Consider the following 19,515-nt stretch of genomic DNA (forward strand, 5'->3'; position numbering starts at 1 on the left):
TCTGCTTCAATTTTTTGAAACACCTTCAGGAGAATAGGTGTTATTTCTTCTTCGAAAGTTTGGTAGTATTCCCAAGGGTATCCGTCAGGCTCTTGTTTTTTGGGAGGTTTTTGATCACTACTTCAATCTCGTTACTAGATATCAGTCTATTCAAGTTGTCAATTTCTTCCTGGTTCAATTTTGGGAGTTTATTTTTCCAGGAATGCATCCATTTCATCTAGGTTGCTTAGCTTATTGGCATATAATAAGTTGATAATAACTTCTGATGATTGTTTCTACTTCCTTGGTGTTAGTTGTGATCTCTCCCTTTTCATTCATAATTTTATGTATTTGGGCTTTCTCTCTTTTCTTTTGGATTAGTGTGACCAATGGTTTATCGATCTTGTTGATTCTCTCAAAAAAAACAGCTTCTAGTTTCATTGATACGTTCTACTGTATCTCTGGTTTCTACCTCATTGATCTCAGCTCTAAACCTGATGTTTTCCCTTCTTATGTGTGGAGTTGATTTCATTTGTTGTTGATTCTCCAGTTCTTTACGGTGTAGAGACAGCTGGTGTGTTCTGGATTTTTCAATTTTTTGAGAGAGGCTTGGGTGGCTATGTATTTTCCCCTTAGGACAGCTTTTGCTGTATGCCATAGGTTTTGGACTGAAGTGTCTTCATTCTCATTGGTTTCCATGAATTGTTTCAGTTCTTCTTTGATCTCCTGGCTGATCCAAGCATTCTTAAGCAAGGTGGTCTTTTGCTTCCAGGTGTTTGAGTTCCTTCTGAACTTTTCCTTGTGATTGAGCTCCAGTTTCAAAGCATTGTGATCTGAGAATATGCAGGAAATAATCTCAGTCTTTTGGTATCGGTTGAGTCCTGATTTGTGACCTAGTATGCGTTCTATTCTGGAGAAGGTTCCATGTGCACTTGAGAAGAATGAGTATTCTGTTGTTTTAGGGTGGAATGTTCTGTATATATCTCTGAGGTCCATCTGGTCCAATGTGTCATTCAATGCTCTTGTTTCTTTATTGATATTTCTGCTTCGATGATCTGTCTATTTCTGAGAGAGGCGTGTTAAGATCTCCTACTATTAATGTATTTTATCAATATGACTCTTTATCTTGATTAACAGTTTTCTTATGTAATTTGCTGCTCCCATATTGGGGGCATAGATATTTACAATTGTTAGATCATCTTGGTGGATAGTCCCTTTAAGAATGATGTAGTGTCCTTCTGTATCTCTGACTACAGTCTTTAGTTTAAAATATAATTAGTTTAAATCTAATCTAATCTAACATATCTGATATGTTGTTTAACCTCCATGTATTTGTGAACTTCCAAGATTTTTACTTTTGTTTGATTGCTACTTTCATAGCATTGTGGGTCAGAAAAGGTATATGGGTATTTTCAGACCAAAATGCTCTGAAAGTTGAACTCAATCACTTTTTCTATGAGGCCAGCATTACCTTGGTCTCAAAGTCAGTCAAAGACTCCACCAAAAAGGAGAATTACATACCAATATCCCTGATGAACATGGATGTGGAAATTCTCATGAAGATACTAGCCAATAGGATCCAACATTACATTAGAAGGATTATTCACCATGACCAAGTGGGATTTATTCCTGGGCTGCAAGGGTGGTTCAACATTCCCAAATCAATCAATGTGATATGCTACATTAATAAAAGAAAGGACAAGAACCATATGATCCTCTCAGTAGATGCACAAAAAGTATTTGGACAAAATACAACATTTTTCTTGATTAAAACTTCTCACAGTGTAGGGATAGAGGGAACATACCTCAGTATCATAAAAACCACCTATGAAAAGCCCACAGCAAATACCACCCTCAATGAGTAAAAACTGAAAGATTTTCCCCTAAGGTCAGGAGCATAGCAGGATGTTCACTATCACCGCTGTTGTTCTACAAATTACTAGAAGTCCTAGCCTCAGCAATCAGACAACAAAAAGAATTAAAAGGCATTCAAGTTGGCAACAAATAAGTCAAACTCTCACTCTGTAGATGACATGATACTCTATGTGGAAAACCCAAAAGATACCACCCCAAAATTGTTAAAATTTATAGAGGAATTCAGCAACAGGGCAACATATAAAAATCAATGCACAGTTGGGTATTCATCCTTTCTGATGGAGGCATAATACTCCATAGTGTATATGGACCACATCTTCCCTATCCATTCATCTGTTGAAGGGCATCTTGGTTCTTTCCACAGTTTGGCAACCATGGCCATTGCTGCTATAAACATTGGGGTACAGATGGCCCTTCTTTTCACTAGCTCTGTATCTCAGGGGTAAATACCCAGTACCCAACTTTTGTAGCAACATGGACGGGACTGGAAAAGATTATGCTGAGTGAAATAAGTCAAGCAGAGAGAGTCAATTATCATATGGTTTCACTTATTTGTGGAGCATAACAAATAACATGGAGGATATGGGGAGATGGAGAGGAGAAGAGAGTTGAGGGAAATTGGATGGGGAGGTGAACCACGAGAGACTAAGGACTCTGAAAAAAAACCTGAGGGTTTTGAAGGGGCAGGGGGTGGGAGGTTGGGGGAGCCAGGTGGTGGGTATTATTGAGGGCACGGATTGCATGGAGCACTGGGTGTGGTGCAAAAACAATGTATACTGTTACACTGAAAAGAACTAAAAAAAATCAATGCACAGAAGTCAGTTGCATTTCTATACACTAAAAATGAGACAGAAGAAAGAGAAATTAAGATGTCAATCCCATTTACAATTGCACCAAAAGCCCAAAGATACCTATGAATAAATGGGAAGAAGGCATGAACAGACACTTCTCCAATGAAGACATACAAATGGCTAAACAGACCCATGAAAAAATGCTCAACATCCCTAGCCATCAGGGATCTACAAATCAAAACCACAATGAGATACCACCTTACACTAGTTAGAATGGCAAAAATTAACAAAACAGGAAACAACAAAAGTCAGTGAGGATGTGGAGAAAGAACTCTCTTACACTGTTGGTGGGAATGCAAGGTGGTAGAGTCACTCTGGAAAACAGTATGGATGTTCCTCAAGATGTTAAGAATAGAGCCACTCTACAATCCAGTAATTGCACTACTAGGTATTTACCACAAAGATACAGATGTAGTGAAAAGAAGGGGTACATGGACCCCAATGTTCAGAGCAGCAATGTCCACAATAGCCAAACTGTGAAAGGAGCCAAGATGTCCTTCAACAGATGAATAGATAAAAAAAAGATGTGATTCATATATACAATGGAATATTACTCAGCCATCAGAAAGGATGAATTCTTACCATTGGCATCAACATGGATGGACTGGAGGGTATTATCCTAAGTGAAATAAGTCAAGCAGAGAAAGACAATTATCATATGGTTTCACTCATATATGGAATATAAAGAAGAGTGCAGAGGACCACATGGGAAGGGAGGGAAAATGGAATGGGAAGGAATCAGAGAGGGAGAGAAACCATGAGAGATTCTGGACCCCAGGAAACAAACTAAGGGTTACAGAGGGAGGGGTTGGGAGGTGCGAGTAACAGGATTTGGGGTATTAAGGAGGCAAGGGCTGTGATGGACACTGGGTGTTATATTTAACTAATGAATCATTGAACATTACATCAAAAATTAATGTACTACACAGTGGCTAACTAACATATTAAGAAAAGAAAGAAACAGACTCTCAACTATAGAGAACAAATTGATGGTTACCAGAGGGAGATGCATGGGGGGATGGGTGAAATATGTGATTAGGATTAAGGAGTGTACTTATGATGAACAATGGGTGATGTAAGGAATTATTGAATCTCTATATTGTATATCTGAAGCTAATATAACACTGTATATTAACTATACTAGAATTAAGATAAAAATACACAGAAATTTGAACTAATAGTTTATTGTTGTTTTTGCTGTTGATTTGATTTTTCCTCAAGAATCATGGGTTAGAAATTCTGAAACTAATTTCTGTGTAGACTAGCATTGAGTAAATAAATAAATTATATACATGGTCAGATAAGGGGAACTATGTTTCTTACTGTCAGAGAAGGGGTTTACCATTATTGAAAGGAGAAACTTGAAAAGAATCCTGTATTGGACTATAATTTGAGTGTATGAACTCATGGTTTGTAATATGGATGTAAAATAGATTAAAATATGCCCCCCCACATATACATATGTATCTCAGAGATGTGTCCTCTGCAAGGGCCTAATAGCAATGATACCTCAAGAGCAATGAGCACACTTAACACCCAGATTTTGGTTTATAAGCACTACTACCCACCAGTAAAAGCCAGATGAAATGTATGATGGCTGGGGCAGAAAACATTCAAGATGAATCTGTAATATCTTGTTGTGCTCAATCTAAGAAATGCTTTAAAAAATTTACGGGGCGGGGTGCGCCTGAGTGGCTCAGTGGGTTAAGGCCTCTGCCTTTGGCTCAGGTCATGATCCCAGGGTCCTGGGATTGAGCCCCACATCAGGCTCTCTGCTCAGCAGGGAGCCTGCTTCCTCCTCTCTGCCTACTTGTGATCTCTGTCTGTCAAATAAATAAATAAACACTTTTTTTAAAAAAATGATGGGGATATTTCAAATGGACTCAGGAGTCAACATGAAGTATTTCTTACTGACCGAATCTGTAACAATTATCATATCTAAATAATTAATCGGATTATAACACATTGAATAGAACAATACCAGTGAGTCAACACTGATACACATACATGATTATATGCATTCTTACATGGGAAGATAAAGAAATTCTTTATAGCAAAATGTAACCAACATGAAAATCCAACCTTTAGAAAGTAGAGTGATGGAAATAGAAAATCATCCCTGGACAATAAGCATGGTAATAATTGAATGAGGTAAGAATCATCAATGGATACTAAAACTAGTGGGTGAAAAAAAATGACATCAAGTGCATGGCTCATGCCCCAGAAGAAAGTTGAAATTGCTCAGTCTGATCTTTGAAGCTTTTCTTCAACGTTGCCCCAGTCTACACTCGTCCATCTGGTCCCCTTTAGACTAGGTCTCCCAATCTAGTCTGTTTGTCTTTCACTTACCCCCTCCACTCTAAAAGAAATCCTAAAATCAACTCCTTCTGCATATGAGCCCTTTTGTAGCTGGGTACACTGGCAGATACATAGAATGTAGAAGCCAGACCATGTTTAGAGGCCATTCCAGTTTTTCCCTGTTCTCATTCTACTACCACCAGTTTCAACTCCACAGAACATCTGGCTACCCACACAGAGAACTGCCCCCCCTACCTTGGATTCTTCTGGGCACACAATAGTTTGAAGATATATGAGCTTTTAGGTGTTGTCCTGGAAGTGCATATATCATTACTCTTCATTGGCTAGAAATAGACATAAGACCCTAACAAAACTGCAATGTGGCTGAGAAATGTAGGAGAATGATGCATATAAATTTCATAAACACTAAGTGTTGTTTCACCCCCCTTAAAGTACTTTATTTTCCTCATATACTTTCATAGATGAATAAATCAAGGCACAGAGAAGAGAAAATACTTGCCCCAAGTAACTCACTGGGGGATCCAGAATTAGAAGCCAGGGCTCTCTGATGGCAAAATCCAAATTCTTTCTTCAACACCCTATTGGCTCTGGCTTCCTAGAGCTCACAGTATACCAGGCTTTTCCACACACTCACATGTTCCATCGTTTATCATTTTGATTGTAAGCAATAGTGTGCTGGTAAAATGATAAACAACTGGTTCTCAAAACAAAACCAAAAATCCTTAATTGGTAGTCGTTGCTACTTTTCATGGAGTAAATAATTCCGTCATGGTCAATTTCAAGTTACCAATTTCACTGAATGTAAAAAGGCGGGACAAAGTGTACACTGGTGCAAGCTAGCCCCAACACATCATTGGTCATTAGCAACAGGAAGTTTTTCTTGCCAGTGTAAACAAATCAATGTTACTAGAAAGATGTCAGAGACTCACAGAACTGAAGAGTGACTGAAGAAAGTAACTTGAGAATTGGATAGGAAGCACAAACAAATTATCTGATCGGGATTCTGTTCTGGGGATAAAATCACATAAACCATTCTTTTTCACTCCTGTGTCAATCACTTAAGTTTCAAAGTCCAACAAAAGAGAACGTGATTGAGTAAGAGTAGATTGCATGCCTGCCCCCTTGGCAATACCAGAACAAGGAAAGGGGGTATCTGGCTTACTCTATTTCAGTAGGGGGACGCAAGCATCGGGACATGTCATCTTACAAAGGCTACATATTAATTTTCTATTAATGCCCAACAAATGACCACAACTTGAGTGGATAAAACAAAATCCATTTATTATCTCATAGTAATTGTAGATCAGAAGTCTGGGCATGTAGAGCAATCTATACTTTTAATGCCATTCCGATCAAAATTCCACTAGCATTCTTCAAAGAGCTGGAGCAAATAATCCTAAAATTTGTATGGAATCAGAAGAGACCCCGAATCGCTAAGGAAATGTTGAAAAACAAAAATAAAGCTGGCGGCATCACCTTACCTGATTTCAAGCTTTATTACAAAGCTGTGATCATCAAGACAGCATGGTACTGGCATAAAAACAGACACATAGACCAGTGGAACAGAGTAGCCCAGATATGGACCCTCAACTCTATGGTCAATTAATTTTCAACAAAACAGGAAAAAATATACAGTGGAAAAAAGTCTCTTCAATAAATGGTGCTGGGAAAACTGGACAGCTATATGTAGAAGAATGAAACTCGACCATTCTCTTACACCGTACACAAAGATAAACTCAAAATGGATAAAAGACCTCAACGTGAGACAGGAATACATCAGAATCTTAGAGGAGAACATAGGCAGTAATCTCTTCGATATCAGCCACAGCAACTTCTTTCAAGATATGTCTCCAAAGGCAAAGGAAACAAAAGCAAAAATAAACTTTTGGGACTTCATCAAGATCAAAAGCTTCTGCACAGCAAAGGAAACAGTCAAAAAACAAAGAGGCAACCCACGGAATGGGAGAAGATATTTGCAAATGACAGTACAGACAAAAGGTTGATATCCAGGATCTATAATGAACTCCTCAAACTCAACACACACGAAACAGGCAAACACATCAAAAAATGGGCAGAAGATATGAACAGACACTTCTCCAATCAAGACATACAAATGGCTATCAGACACATGAAAAAATGTTCATCATCATTAGCCCTCAGGGAGATTCAAATTAAAACCACATTGAGATATCACCTTACACCAGTTAGAATGGCCAAAATTAACAAGACAGGAAACAACATGTGTTGGAGAGGATGTGGAGAAAGGGGAACCCTCTTACACTGTTGGTGGGAATGCAAGTTGGTGCAGCCTCTTTGGAGAACAGTGTGGAGATTCCTCAAGAAATTAAAAATAGAGCTTCCCTATGACCCTGCAATTGCACTCCTGGGTATTTACCCCAAAGACACAGATGTCGTGAAAAGAAGGGCCATCTGTACCCCAATGTTTATAGCAGCAATGGCCACGGTCGCCAAACTATGGAAAGAACCAAGATGCCCTTCAACGGATGAATGGATAAGGAAGATGTGGTCCATATACACTATGGAGTATTATGCCTCCATCAGAAAGGATGAATACCCAACTTTCGTAGCAACATGGACGGGACTGAAAGAGATTATGCTGAGTGAAATCAGTCAAGCAGAGAGAGTCAATTATCATATGGTTTCACTTATTTGTGGAGCATAACAAATAGCATGGAGGACAAGGGGTGTTAGAGAGGAGTAGGGAATTTGGGTAAATTGGAAGGGTAGGTGAACCATGAGAAACTATGGACTCTGAAAAACAATCTGAGGGGTTTGAAGTGGCGGGGGGGTGGGAGGCTGGGGTACCAGGTGGTGGGTATTATAGAGGGCACGGCTTGCATGGAGCACTGGGTGTGGTGAAAAAATAATGAATAATGTTTTTCTGAAAATAAATAAATTTAAAAAAAAAAGAAATCTGGGCATGGTTTGACTGGTTTCTCTGTTCAGGCAAGCTTGGAATCAAGGGGTTGGCAGGGTTACATTTATTTCTGGAGCCTCTGGGGAAGAATCCACTTCCAAGCTATTCAGATTGTTGGCAGAACTCCTGTCTTTGCATCTGTAGGTCTGATATCGTTTCTTTGCTGGTTATCTGCTAAAGGCCTCACTTAGTTCATACGGGTCAACCATATTCTTTACCACATATTCTCCACCTTCAAATCCAGGCATAGAGAATTTTCATGCATCTGATCCCTCTCTTCAAATATTTCTTGCCAGGAAGAGCACAGTCCCCTCTAAGTTCTCACCTGATTAAGTCAGGCCCACCTAAGATGATTTCTGTTGAAACTGTCCCTCAGAACAATGTATTCCTTAAAATATAACCCATGAGAAATTATACTAGTTACCAAGCATGTTTAGATATAGCCTTAAGAAAAGCAAATACTGGCAACAAGCCTCTGGGGGAGAGGACGATATATGTCCTTGAAGCTGAGCAGCTGGGAACGCCCAGTCCATTCACAGCAGAATATGGCCTGCTTCATTTTTTTCATTATCTCCCCTTCCCCCAAGAGCACCTGTGGCTAATTAGATGAGCCCTTTAAATGTGCTTGCTCAACTATAAACTTTATACTGCTTGACCAGATAGATATATTTTGCCTTCCTTCTTGTTTATCTACAAGGCATATGATTAATGTGTAGCCTTCTTCAGCTCCTTTGTTGATTAATGTCTATATCTAATAAAAAGGGGACTGAGGAGTTGTTCAGGGAAATAGTCTTTTCTACTGTTGTCCCTGCTCCCTTTCTCTTGCAGCTGACTTGTTTTTGCGTCATTCTTCTCCTGTGTGCCATCAGAAAGTGGCATTCTGTATTTTAAGTTCAACTGATTTGGGACATTAATTACATGTGGAAAATCCCTTCACAGCAGCACTTAGATTAGCATTTCATTGAATAATGGTTAAACGGTATATGGGTAAAAGGGATGGGGATCTTGTAGGCCATCCTTGAATTCTGTCTACCACAGTTTCATCTATCACAAAAATGGGGGAACTGTATTGCTTAAAAGGAAATTGAGTGCCACCAGGGAAGATAAATGGATACCAACAAGAGAGGTAATCATTACAGTACGTTTGTTCAATATCTGCTCATACTTTTGCTATCCCATACTTTGGAAAAAGGACAACATGTAACTATTCTTCATACAAGCAAGATGGAGATAAATATAAAATCTTATCAAACCTAGCATCTAGGTTCAAGTTTAAGATCTTCAGATGACATCCATTCACCCTCTAGTTCAAATGAATGCTGCGATATATTGTAATAAGGTAGATAAATTAAAAAACTCAACTGTCACCAATTCACCATACATAAAATGGTACGTAAAAGAGAGAATTAAATGGGACACATTGAAATATGTAAATATATACATACTATAAAAAATATGAGTAACTACTGTAGTCTTAATTTCTAAAACTGGTTACCAGGTCAAAGTTGGTATAAACTCTTTTCCTTTACTTTCCACATCATGCTTTCTACCAAGTCCCCATCTCAATCAGATGGGCTCTTTACCTAGAAAAATGATTCAAATATTTATTCATGCTTTTAGTCTGAGGCATTGGTAGCCTTGCATGTATGGGGTTGCTGTAGCCCAATGATTTTTACCACTTTGGGATTTGATAAAGGCACCCTAGAAGATCTTCAAGCCTCCAGACACATTCCTTTCTACCCCCATTATGTAGCAGCAACCCTACTTCCTCATGAAAATTGAAATCAATCATCTTCGCCAGTACAAAAGTCCCCATTTTTACCTTTTTGTCCATTTGCATGATGATTCCAAAAATGCCAGGTGAACATCTCAACTTCCAAATCAATGAAATCATTTCTATCAGTAACCTGATAGAAACATGACTTGCTTGGATACTAAAAATTCTAACCTGGTAGAGCACACAGTTACAGGGATCATTAACAAAACATTTTGTGAATATGTCTTTAGGAACAACTCTAACTTTCATCATTTAGTTCTTAGACTTAGGAATCCCGGCTATTGACTAGATGGCATTATATATATTGATGACTAGAATATATACTATATATTGTAGGACAACACCTCTAACACATTAAGTGTTGCCTCTTGACTGGTGCCATAGCTGTCTTCAAGAGTTATTATTCCATTGTATAAGGACAACTTCTTTCTGTGTTGTGCAGTGCACAACCAGTGAATTCCATGGGTATAAGCCAATCACCAAACTTTGGGGTTTAAAGTGAACTCCTTGATCAGAAGCAACATTGTATGAAATTTCACAACTGTGGATGAGGCGTCCTCTGTAAGATCACAGATAGTGGTGCTGACAGAAGTACTGCAGGCAGAAAATGTAAATCCATACTGAAGATACTCATTTATTCCAGAGAAATTATAAAGTCAAGTAACTTCTTCATGACATAATTGGTCCAATTAATTACCATACTCCCAGATATCTGACTGGTCCCCTTGAGACTGGTACACATCAGGAACTCAGAATAGTATTGCCAAGTTGGGCATTCAGCAATTGGTAGGAGGGTGGTCACATCAGTCCCTGTGAGGGGAAACCATGTTGCTGAGGCCATACATACATAACCTCTGATCATGCTACTGTGACCACTTTGTACAGGTGCCCAACGAGCAAGCACAGGAGTAGCTGAATAAAGAGGCTTACTGACCACTACTCAGTAGGTCATATTGCCCACCCAATTACTGAGAAAGCCTTTTGGTGAGCATTCACATCTAACATAATAGTCTCATGTTCCTGACCAGTCCCAAGAAATTCATACATCACTTCCCTAAATCTGTTTTGTGTGCATTTCCCCAAATGTCTTCATTCAAAATCTCTGCTAATTGGGATGAACAATTAACCCTGGACTTAGATCTGGATGCAACAACTTATGAAACTTAGGGTTTTTTTTTTCCTATTTAGAGAGGAGCGAAGACACTTTTGTTTGCATGAAGAATAACTGCATCATGTTACAGTGTCCTTTTTCCAAAGGGTTTAATGGCAAGAAGTGTGTATAGATAGATAAACAAACTTTAGTGATTATTTGTTAAAATAAGAATAATTTTTATTTCTTGTTACTCTGATGTAACTCAAGACTTATTAAAAGCTGCAAGAGGGATGCCTGGGTGGCTCAGTGGGTTGAGCGTTTGCCTTTCGCTCAGGAGACCATGATCCCAGTGTTCTAAGATGGGAGTCCCAAATCAGGCTCATTGCTCAGCAGGGAGCCTGCTTCTCCCACTGCCTGCCACTTCCCCTGCTTGTTCTCTCTCTCTCTCGCTATTTCTCTGACAAATAAGTAAAATCTTAAAAAAAGAAAGTTGAAGTAATAGTAAAAATAGTTCCTATATACACTTAACCCAGATTCCCCAATGTTAACACTCACTGTATTTATTTTATCCTCTCTCTCTCTCTCTCCACACACACACATGCACACAACTTTTAAAATATTTTTAGTGTAAGTTACAAAGGCATTCTCTTACAGAAAACAGTATGATAATCAAAATCAGATCACTAACATTGATATAATTCTATTATCTAATTTAAAGACTTTATTCAGTAGATTTTGCCAACTGTCCAAATTGCACTAGACTTTTGTGAGCAAGGAAGGGACAGAATCAAATCTCTTCTGGGATATGAAAAGGGCAGACATTGCACTGAAGCCCAGAGTAGAATATAATCCACAGATTGAGTTAAAGGGGCTTCCATGGGTATTGGGTCTTTCTGCCATCCCCAGGCTCCAATAACTTTCCTTCTCTTTAGGCTTCCAGAATTCCCTTGTGACCCTCCACACCTCTGGTATTGCCATAACCACATTTTTCTTTAAATAAACTTCACTTGGGATTGATTGCTCCAAGACTCTTCCACCACATCAGCACCTAACACAGCTTAGAAGATCCACAGGGATCCATCACTATTATATAGATTAGGTTACTGTCCTACGAGCTCAAGAGTTGGGGGGAGTTGCCAGAGATTATCTATTCTCATCTTCCCATTCTCAGCTGAGCAACTGAGGCTCAGAGAACTCTAAGACTCCTAGGGGCAGCTGGTAGAACATCCTATTGGCTTCTCTTAGACTTGGTGCCTTCCCCATACATCACACAGCTGGTCTACATTTCCCTCCCTACAGAACAGTCACAATCTGCACACAGGATGGAGCTAGGGGTGTGGGTGGTGATGGGTGTGGGAGTGAATGACACTTCAAGGAAGACCTGTACTTACCTTGGGGAGCTTATAGATGGGCAGGTCGTTCTTTTCTGAGACTGCAAAGTGGAGTCCATCTACCTGAATGTGGGAGCCGTAAACATATACCAGGAGAAACCTGAGGTAGGTGAGGGACTCTGTGGCCTAACCCAACACATGGTGAAAGCACCAACTTGCACAGAAAGGCCGCCCCAATCCCACAGAACATGGGTGTTTCATACCAACAAGAATAACTAGCACACAGAAATGCAGGAACCGTGGCGCAGGCCTGAGGTACCACAGAGATGCAGGGATAGAGCAACCCATATCCCCAAAGTCCTCAGATTGAGATTCCCCAGAGACATGCCTAAGAAAAGGGTCAGGATCCAGGCCTGGCTGGAGGGGAGCCTGGCAGTGAGGACAAGAGGCAGGGGAGGGGCTGGGGCTCCACAGTGCTGGCTCCTTCCTATTAATCCTGGGCTCCCTCTCCCTCCCCCACAGAATGTGGATATCACTCCAGAACCTGAGGAAGCCCTGGACACCATTCCTAGGAGGCTAAATTGACTTTGCGCTTGTTTTTTGGTTTGTTTTTTTTTTAACCCTGAGAGCTCATTTCTGCCCTTGCCCACATGCTTAGGTACCACCAAGCCTCTGAGGAAGTTATGGCTTAGGCCTAATTTCAGCCTCAGTGAGAATTCCAGTGAAGATCTCAGTAGCTCAAACCAGGTCCTTGTTCAGTCACAAGGTAATCTAGCTTGATACAAAGCCTTGTCTTACTTTCTCAATTCTTGTTCTCTGAGCAACAAAGATTACTCTTTCTCCTTGCATGTGGGAGAAGAGGCCCATGTGAGGTTTCCTTCACTATCCATAAAAACTTGTCTCTGTGATGAGGCCCTGGTCCTATTGCGGTGGGGGATTGTGAGGGCTTTCTAGAGGGACAGGTTCCTGGGCAACATTTCCAGAGATGAAAAGGGAGGGCCTTGTGAGCCCATCTCTTTATGGACAATGTGGCTAAGGAGATGAGATTTTTTTCTCACACGAGATTCTAGTACCAGGATCATAGGGTTCCCTGTTCCTACTCCGGCCCTGATCCTGGAGTTATTTCACTTTCCACATGGATAATACAACCAACACCCTGGAATCCCAGGGATATCATCTCCAGGAACAGTTATTTTCCCTCTCCTTCAACCACCCACTCTTTGGGCCTTGTCATTAACTGGAGTTCTACCTCCTCTGTCTTCTTAAATGCAACTATCTGACCACCTACACCCTCTCTCTCATTATTTCATCTCTTTTAATGTCACTCCAGGATACCTAGCAGCATGTCTCTTACATATGAGTCACCTAAGCAGAATTTATAAAGTAAACCATACTTGTTCTTGGACCTCATTAACATTTGTGTTCATTACTTCCTCCTTTGTTTCCTAACCCTTAAACAGAATCTACCCATATTTTTACCAGTTGAAAGCTAATTTGCCCCTTAGGCTAGAACTGAGGCCCTCTCTTTCCCATATAAACAAGTTTATCTCTCCCCAACATGGAAAAACGAGAGAGCACATCTAATTCACTTTGCAGTTTCAATGTTTATTTCTGATACCAAAACTTGACAGCACACAAGGGGGAAAAAAAGCAACAGACAAGGAACAGCAAATAAATTTATCTTGCATGCCACTTTCAGTCAACAGGATGTGGCTCTCTAGATAGCTGTGTTTAGAAGGAATCTGAGGCTTCAGCCTCACTCAGGGGAAAGACTATTGCAACTGATTAGCAATATCTGTGGGCATAAGAAAGAAAAAATTAATAATCAAGGATATATTTCTAATAGTAAGAAATATAAATACCAAATAGTGCTTCCCTGTACTTTCCTCATCTCCCCACCACGGGTTTCCTAGGACTCACAGATCGTGCATATAAATACATTCCCACATACCCTCTATCTCCCAATGACCCTAACTGCCCAAACCAAAGTTATATACCTACCCAACATCTTACTCAACCCAGAAGAAACCAATGGCACCAAAGTTGGCAGCGAAGTTGGCACTGGCTGTACCACCAGGGCCAATAATGGGGCCAGCGAAGGTCTGAGGAAATCTGGAGCGGGCATTCTGGTGGTATCTGGCCCAGAAGGTAAATGGGATTCTAGACCAGGGATCGCCAAAATCTCCTTCTTCATCCCAGGTCAGCAGCTCAAATTCAATGTCATCCCAGCTCCAGGGCCCAGATACGGCCTCATCTCCAATCCCCATGCGGGTTCTCGCCTCAGCCCGGGCCTCAGCCTCAGCTGCAGCAGCATCCAGAGCATCCAAGGCCTCATCTGCAGCCTCCATGAACTGTGCAGTCCAGTCACGAGGATCTCTTTTCTGAACCTAAGATGAAGAATAGAAAGTAAAACAAAACCCGTAATAGTAGGAGTTAATATTTACGACACACCTGCTATATATTTAGCACTCTACTTTGTGCTACTGTTTACATAACAGCAACAATAAATACCACAAATAATGCAGGACCTACCATGTGCAATATCTGAGGTCTTTTTCCTGCTCTGGGCCTTTCCCAGCCAGTCATACATCATCCCCTACAGTTCCCCTATTACCTCTGCAATGAATCTCAGCACTTTCATCTTGCTAGTTTCATGGTAGGAACGGAGGCCCCAGAGGAACTCATACTCAGGAGGGTTGCTGTTGGGCACTCGTCTGTAATCCAGGTACCTTATAGAGCAGAAAGGTGTTTGTTTCTACCCAGGCAAGAATGGTAGTCCAACAATGCATCATACTATATTTGAAACCCTCAATTTTAGGTAGCAACCCCTCCCCCCAGATTCATTCATAACCTAGCTTAATTCTATTTTTTTTCAAATTTATTTTTATTTTTATTTTAAATTGGCTCCATGTCCGGTGTGAAGCCCAATGCTGGACTTGAACTCACGACCCTCAGATCGACACCTGAGCTGAGATCAAGAGTCAGACGCTTAACCAACTGAGCCACCCGGGCACCCCGTAAACCTAGCTTAATTATATTCTAAGAGCCAGGTCTTCAAACTCCTGTACCAGTGCTTCTACATTAAGCAGCCACCTAGAACTGCAGGGTGGCTTATGTACGGTCATAGAAAGGACAATGCTTAATCTCACCCCTTGTGTCCCAGCTCTAACTCCACATTCTTGTAATCTTGTTATTTGAGACACAGTTGGCCCACTGCAATGATTACTGTACACCTCAGCCTTGGAAATGTCAAGTGTGGGTATAGTGGACAGGCTTTACTTGCAAGATAACTATACTGCAGAAAAATCCAACCACAAGTTGATAAACACTTCCAAGTATGTATGTGTTTTTCTATGTGAATGCATACGTATAGTAAGAAATGAGCACAGAAAGGATTGTCTGAGGCTGAGCAGCACAAAGAACTCATGAGGACCAGACAAATCCCTTACATAGCACTTACTTTTGCTTTACAAACTCGTAAGTGAGAAGTTTCCTCAGATCTCCAAGAAGAGGATGTCTCACCCTGATAGTATAAAAAAACAAACCCATAATCAGAGACTATGACACTGTCCAAAGAAAAGAAAAGAGCTTCCTAGCACAGAGGTCAGAGATGAAAGAAGAGACAGAGTTCAGAACTATTTGCCCATCCACCCAGGGTACATCCTTGGGCTCTGTACCTCCCCAAACCAATTCCCCTAGACCACCAGGCTGATGCAATCCTGGGACCATCCTCTGTTGCCAAAGGATGATATAAACAGGCAAGAGATGAAAGAGCCCAGTCATACCCAGGACGCAGTCCCATCTTGCGTAGTGCCTCCCAGAGGACAGCTGCAATGGGAGGCAAGGGGAGACAATGCACGGAAAATGAGCACGGAGATCAGGCTGTAGCCAACCCCCAGCTGCAGGTCCAGCCACTCACCTTCACTGGCACGGTTGCCATTCATGAAGATGACGCCCAATATCACTAAGAGGAGACCCAGCTTGGGTGTGTCTTTGGTCCTAAAGGGGTACAAAAAATATGTTTTCAGTAGTCATTTGTATTAGACACCCGGGGCAGCTTACCCATCTAGCTTCCCCAGTATTCCATTTCTGACCATGAGCTGGTATGTGATCCTGAATCTTAGACCATGACCTACTTGACACTCCCAGAAAAAAGCACCACTGAGAAAGGCAATGTTCCACCTCTTTTCCCATCTTACGTTCCCAATATGCCAGCCAGGGATTCGGGGGTACTGATGAGAATATACAGGTGTTCTTCTTTGTCAATCTCCTTCAGCTGAATCCCAAATTTCTACAGGGACAAAAAAATAGACTGTGAAATTACAGCATCTAGCACTGGCTACCCATATTCAGTTGCTCACCTCCCTTTGAGACTTTAGCTCTAAACTCCCAGTAGGAATCCCATGAATCTTTGTCATCAAAACCTTCCCTCATTATCCCTGTTCCTCAGGGCTGCCTTCTCACCTTCTCCAGGACAAAGCATGCACGTTCAATGATTTCTGGATAAACATCAGTGTATTCACGGATGATATCCCTCAGCATTTCTGCAGGAGAGAGAACAGGGTACCTTAACTGAGTAGGGGCCATGGAACTACAACCCCTTTGCCAGTCCTGCTAAAGGGAACAGAGTCAGGGCCCTCAAGAATGAAAAATGAAGAATCAGCCACAGAAAGGGGACTAAAGGGGAGGGGACATATAAGCAAAGGGATGTCCATAGAGCATGGGGTGAGGGGAAGGGCAGAGTGTTGGAGGAGAGCACTGGGTGCCTACCTGAGCGCTTGATGGGCACCTTGGTATAATCTTTAAGCATCAGGTACTTGACCAACTTATTTGCCTATGAGGGAAAAAAAGGAAATCATTAAAGTTATTAAAATAGTTACAGGAAAATTAAATGAATAGAAGCTAGAAGGACAACAAAGAAAGGAGTAAGAGAGGGAAAAGTGACTAGGAATAACAGTTCTTACTCTTTCCTGAAGAAGGGCCACATCTCGGGGCTGTGAGGCACCCAGGTTCTGTGAGGCACGCGAATTGGGAGAGGGGCGCAGGTTTGGTGAAGGTCGCAGGTTCTGCCAGTCAGGTGGAACTGGCCAGTCAGTGGGGATCCAGTCAGGTGGGAGCGGCCAGTCAGTGGGAATTGGCCAGTCAGGTGGTAGAGGCCAGTCAGGTGGTAGGGGCCAGTCAGGAGGGCCTTGCCAATCTGGAGGACCCTGCCAGCCTGGTGGGTTCTGCCATCCAGGTGGGGTCTGCCATCCAGGTGGATTTTGCCAAGCCAGTGGGTTCGGCCAGACAACTGGACCAGGCCAGACGATGGGGTTCGGCCAGATCACTGGATTCTGCCAGATCACTGGGTTTGGCCAGATCACTGGGTTCTGCCAAGCAACTGGGTTTTGCCAGGCTGGTGGGGTCTGCCTAGCTGGGGGGTTCTGACGTGCTGGTGGGGTCTGCCTGGCTGGCTGGTTTTGCCAGCCTGACGGGTTCTGCCAGGCCAATGGGGTCTGCCAGAGCACATTGGGGGGTGCGCCAGGTGGGTTCTGAGTGGTAACTGGAACCGGTGCAGACCTCCACGTCCCTGTAGCCAATGGGGCCCGCCTCTGATCTCCACTGCTGTTCTCGTCCACATTCAAGTTATTAATCTGCATCATTAGAGAGAAGGAAGGTCCAAGGTCACCAGATGTTTGTTTCCTCACCCTATTACAGGAAGGTCCCCTAAAACCCTCACCTGTAGTGACAGCCTGACCCACTAGCCAATGGTCACCCTGAGTCCTGGGCTTGTCTTTCACTGTCTTCAAAGCAGGAGTTTCATCTCTGCATCAGGACAGGAGCAACCCAAGTGTGGGGCCTGAAGCTTTTCCTCTTCCTATGTCCAACACTGGCTCTGCTTGTACCACCCTGGACAAATCACTCAAGTCACTTCACCTCTCTAGAACTTAGTTTCCTTCTCTGTGAAACTGAGACTATAAACCCTAGCTGGTAACATCTTAAAGATTTAGATAACCTGTGTGAATGTGCCTAGCTCAAGACCTAATACACAGTGGCTATTATGAAAATGTAAACTGAATTACGTACACAGTGTATATATTATGTGTCCATGTCTCATGGATATCTGTGGATATTCAGAGGGCAGAAATTATCACATTCACTTCATCATCCCCTACAACCTAACTGAATACAGGCCATTATAAACATATTTTTTGTGTGTTATTTAGAACAAATGAACCTCAGAGAAGAAAGGAGAGGGCCCAAAGCAAAGTGGAGCTAGCAGGGATCTCACCTTGCGGGTCCTCTTGCCCCGAATTATAGTCCTGGACTCCAGATTCTGAGCCTGGGAACCATCTGCTGATGTCTGTGCAGCTGCACCATCAGATTCAGGGATACCTGGGTTGGTCTCTACCTCAGGCTGGTTAGTGGCCATCTTGGCTTGGTTAATATTCTGGGTCTGCGTATCAACTGTTGGGGTCTTAGTGGCGTCATTCCAAGCCTTAAAGGCTGTCTTAGGCTGAGTGTTGGCCATCTCACTGGCACTGAGAGACTGAGAGAAATTGTAGGTGGTATTTGGGCCCACCTTAGTAGTGGCATTCTGGGCCTTAAAGGCTGTCTCAGACTTGTTAGCAGTTAACTCACTGGTGGTTGCTGCCTGGGAAAAATCATAGGCAGCATTTGGGCCCTTTGGGGTGGGATTCTGGGACTTAAAGGCTGCCTTAGGTGGCGCATTGGGCATCTCCTTGGCATTCAGAGCCTGAGAGAAATCATAGGCACCATTTGGGCCTTTTGTGGGGGCATTCTGAGCCTTAAAGGCTGTTTTGGGCCTAGTGGCAGCTGCTAAAACCTGAATATCAGCCATCTCACTGGCTGTTGGGGGCTGTGAATTCTGGGGACTAGCATTCGGCCCAGCTGCTGTAGCCTGGTTGGTAGGTGGAGCCTCCGAAATCTGGATGGCCTCCATCAGGGTCTGCATAAGCAAGGTGCTGTCTTCTACGGAGGCCTCAGCCTGCAAATACAGGGGGAGAAAATGAAATTTCTGGGCCTCCAAAGTGGAAGCAGGAGGGTTGGGGGAGCAGTGCAGGGGAAGTACAGGCAGGCGGATGGTGCAAAAAGGCTGAGGCGCAGATCTAGAAGACCAGCAAGGGGTGATGGGAAGCGGAATGGTAACAAAACGTGTGGTAGTGATGGAGTCGGGCAGGACTAAATGAGGGGTGGGGCGGAATGAGGAGCGGGACGAAGTAGAATGAAGGGGGCGGTGGGGGATGATGGAGGAGGTTAGAGCAGAGAATTGCGGTGTGCGGCAGAAGCTATGGATGCGAGGCGAGCCAGAGCAAGGCTGCCGCCTCGAGGAGTTGAGGGGAATAGTGGGG

At 42.4% G+C, this 19,515-nt stretch overlaps 1 protein-coding gene across 8 annotated transcripts in view; it reads right to left on the reverse strand.

The window, feature by feature from the left end:
* Positions 1 to 13,747: 13,747 nt before the first annotated feature.
* MAGED1 (MAGE family member D1) overlaps positions 13,748 to 19,515 on the reverse strand; it is a 72,144-nt gene continuing 66,376 nt past the window's right edge. For all 8 annotated transcript variants that reach the window (XM_044235911.1, XM_044235908.1, XM_044235912.1 and 5 more), the window contains 11 exons: positions 18,435 to 19,151; positions 17,128 to 17,796; positions 16,934 to 16,997; positions 16,628 to 16,707; positions 16,363 to 16,454; positions 16,083 to 16,162; positions 15,949 to 15,991; positions 15,624 to 15,686; positions 14,778 to 14,892; positions 14,165 to 14,550; positions 13,748 to 13,958 (listed from right to left, as the gene is read on the reverse strand). In XM_044235911.1, the coding sequence (XP_044091846.1) occupies positions 14,173 to 14,550; positions 14,778 to 14,892; positions 15,624 to 15,686; positions 15,949 to 15,991; positions 16,083 to 16,162; positions 16,363 to 16,454; positions 16,628 to 16,707; positions 16,934 to 16,997; positions 17,128 to 17,796; positions 18,435 to 19,151 (2,301 nt within the window). In that variant the 3' untranslated portion in view covers positions 13,748 to 13,958; positions 14,165 to 14,172. The remainder of the gene's footprint in view (positions 13,959 to 14,164; positions 14,551 to 14,777; positions 14,893 to 15,623; positions 15,687 to 15,948; positions 15,992 to 16,082; positions 16,163 to 16,362; positions 16,455 to 16,627; positions 16,708 to 16,933; positions 16,998 to 17,127; positions 17,797 to 18,434; positions 19,152 to 19,515) is intronic.

This window comes from Neovison vison, chromosome X (genome assembly GCF_020171115.1).
Source record: "Neovison vison isolate M4711 chromosome X, ASM_NN_V1, whole genome shotgun sequence".
Taxonomy (NCBI): domain Eukaryota; kingdom Metazoa; phylum Chordata; class Mammalia; order Carnivora; family Mustelidae; genus Neogale; species Neogale vison.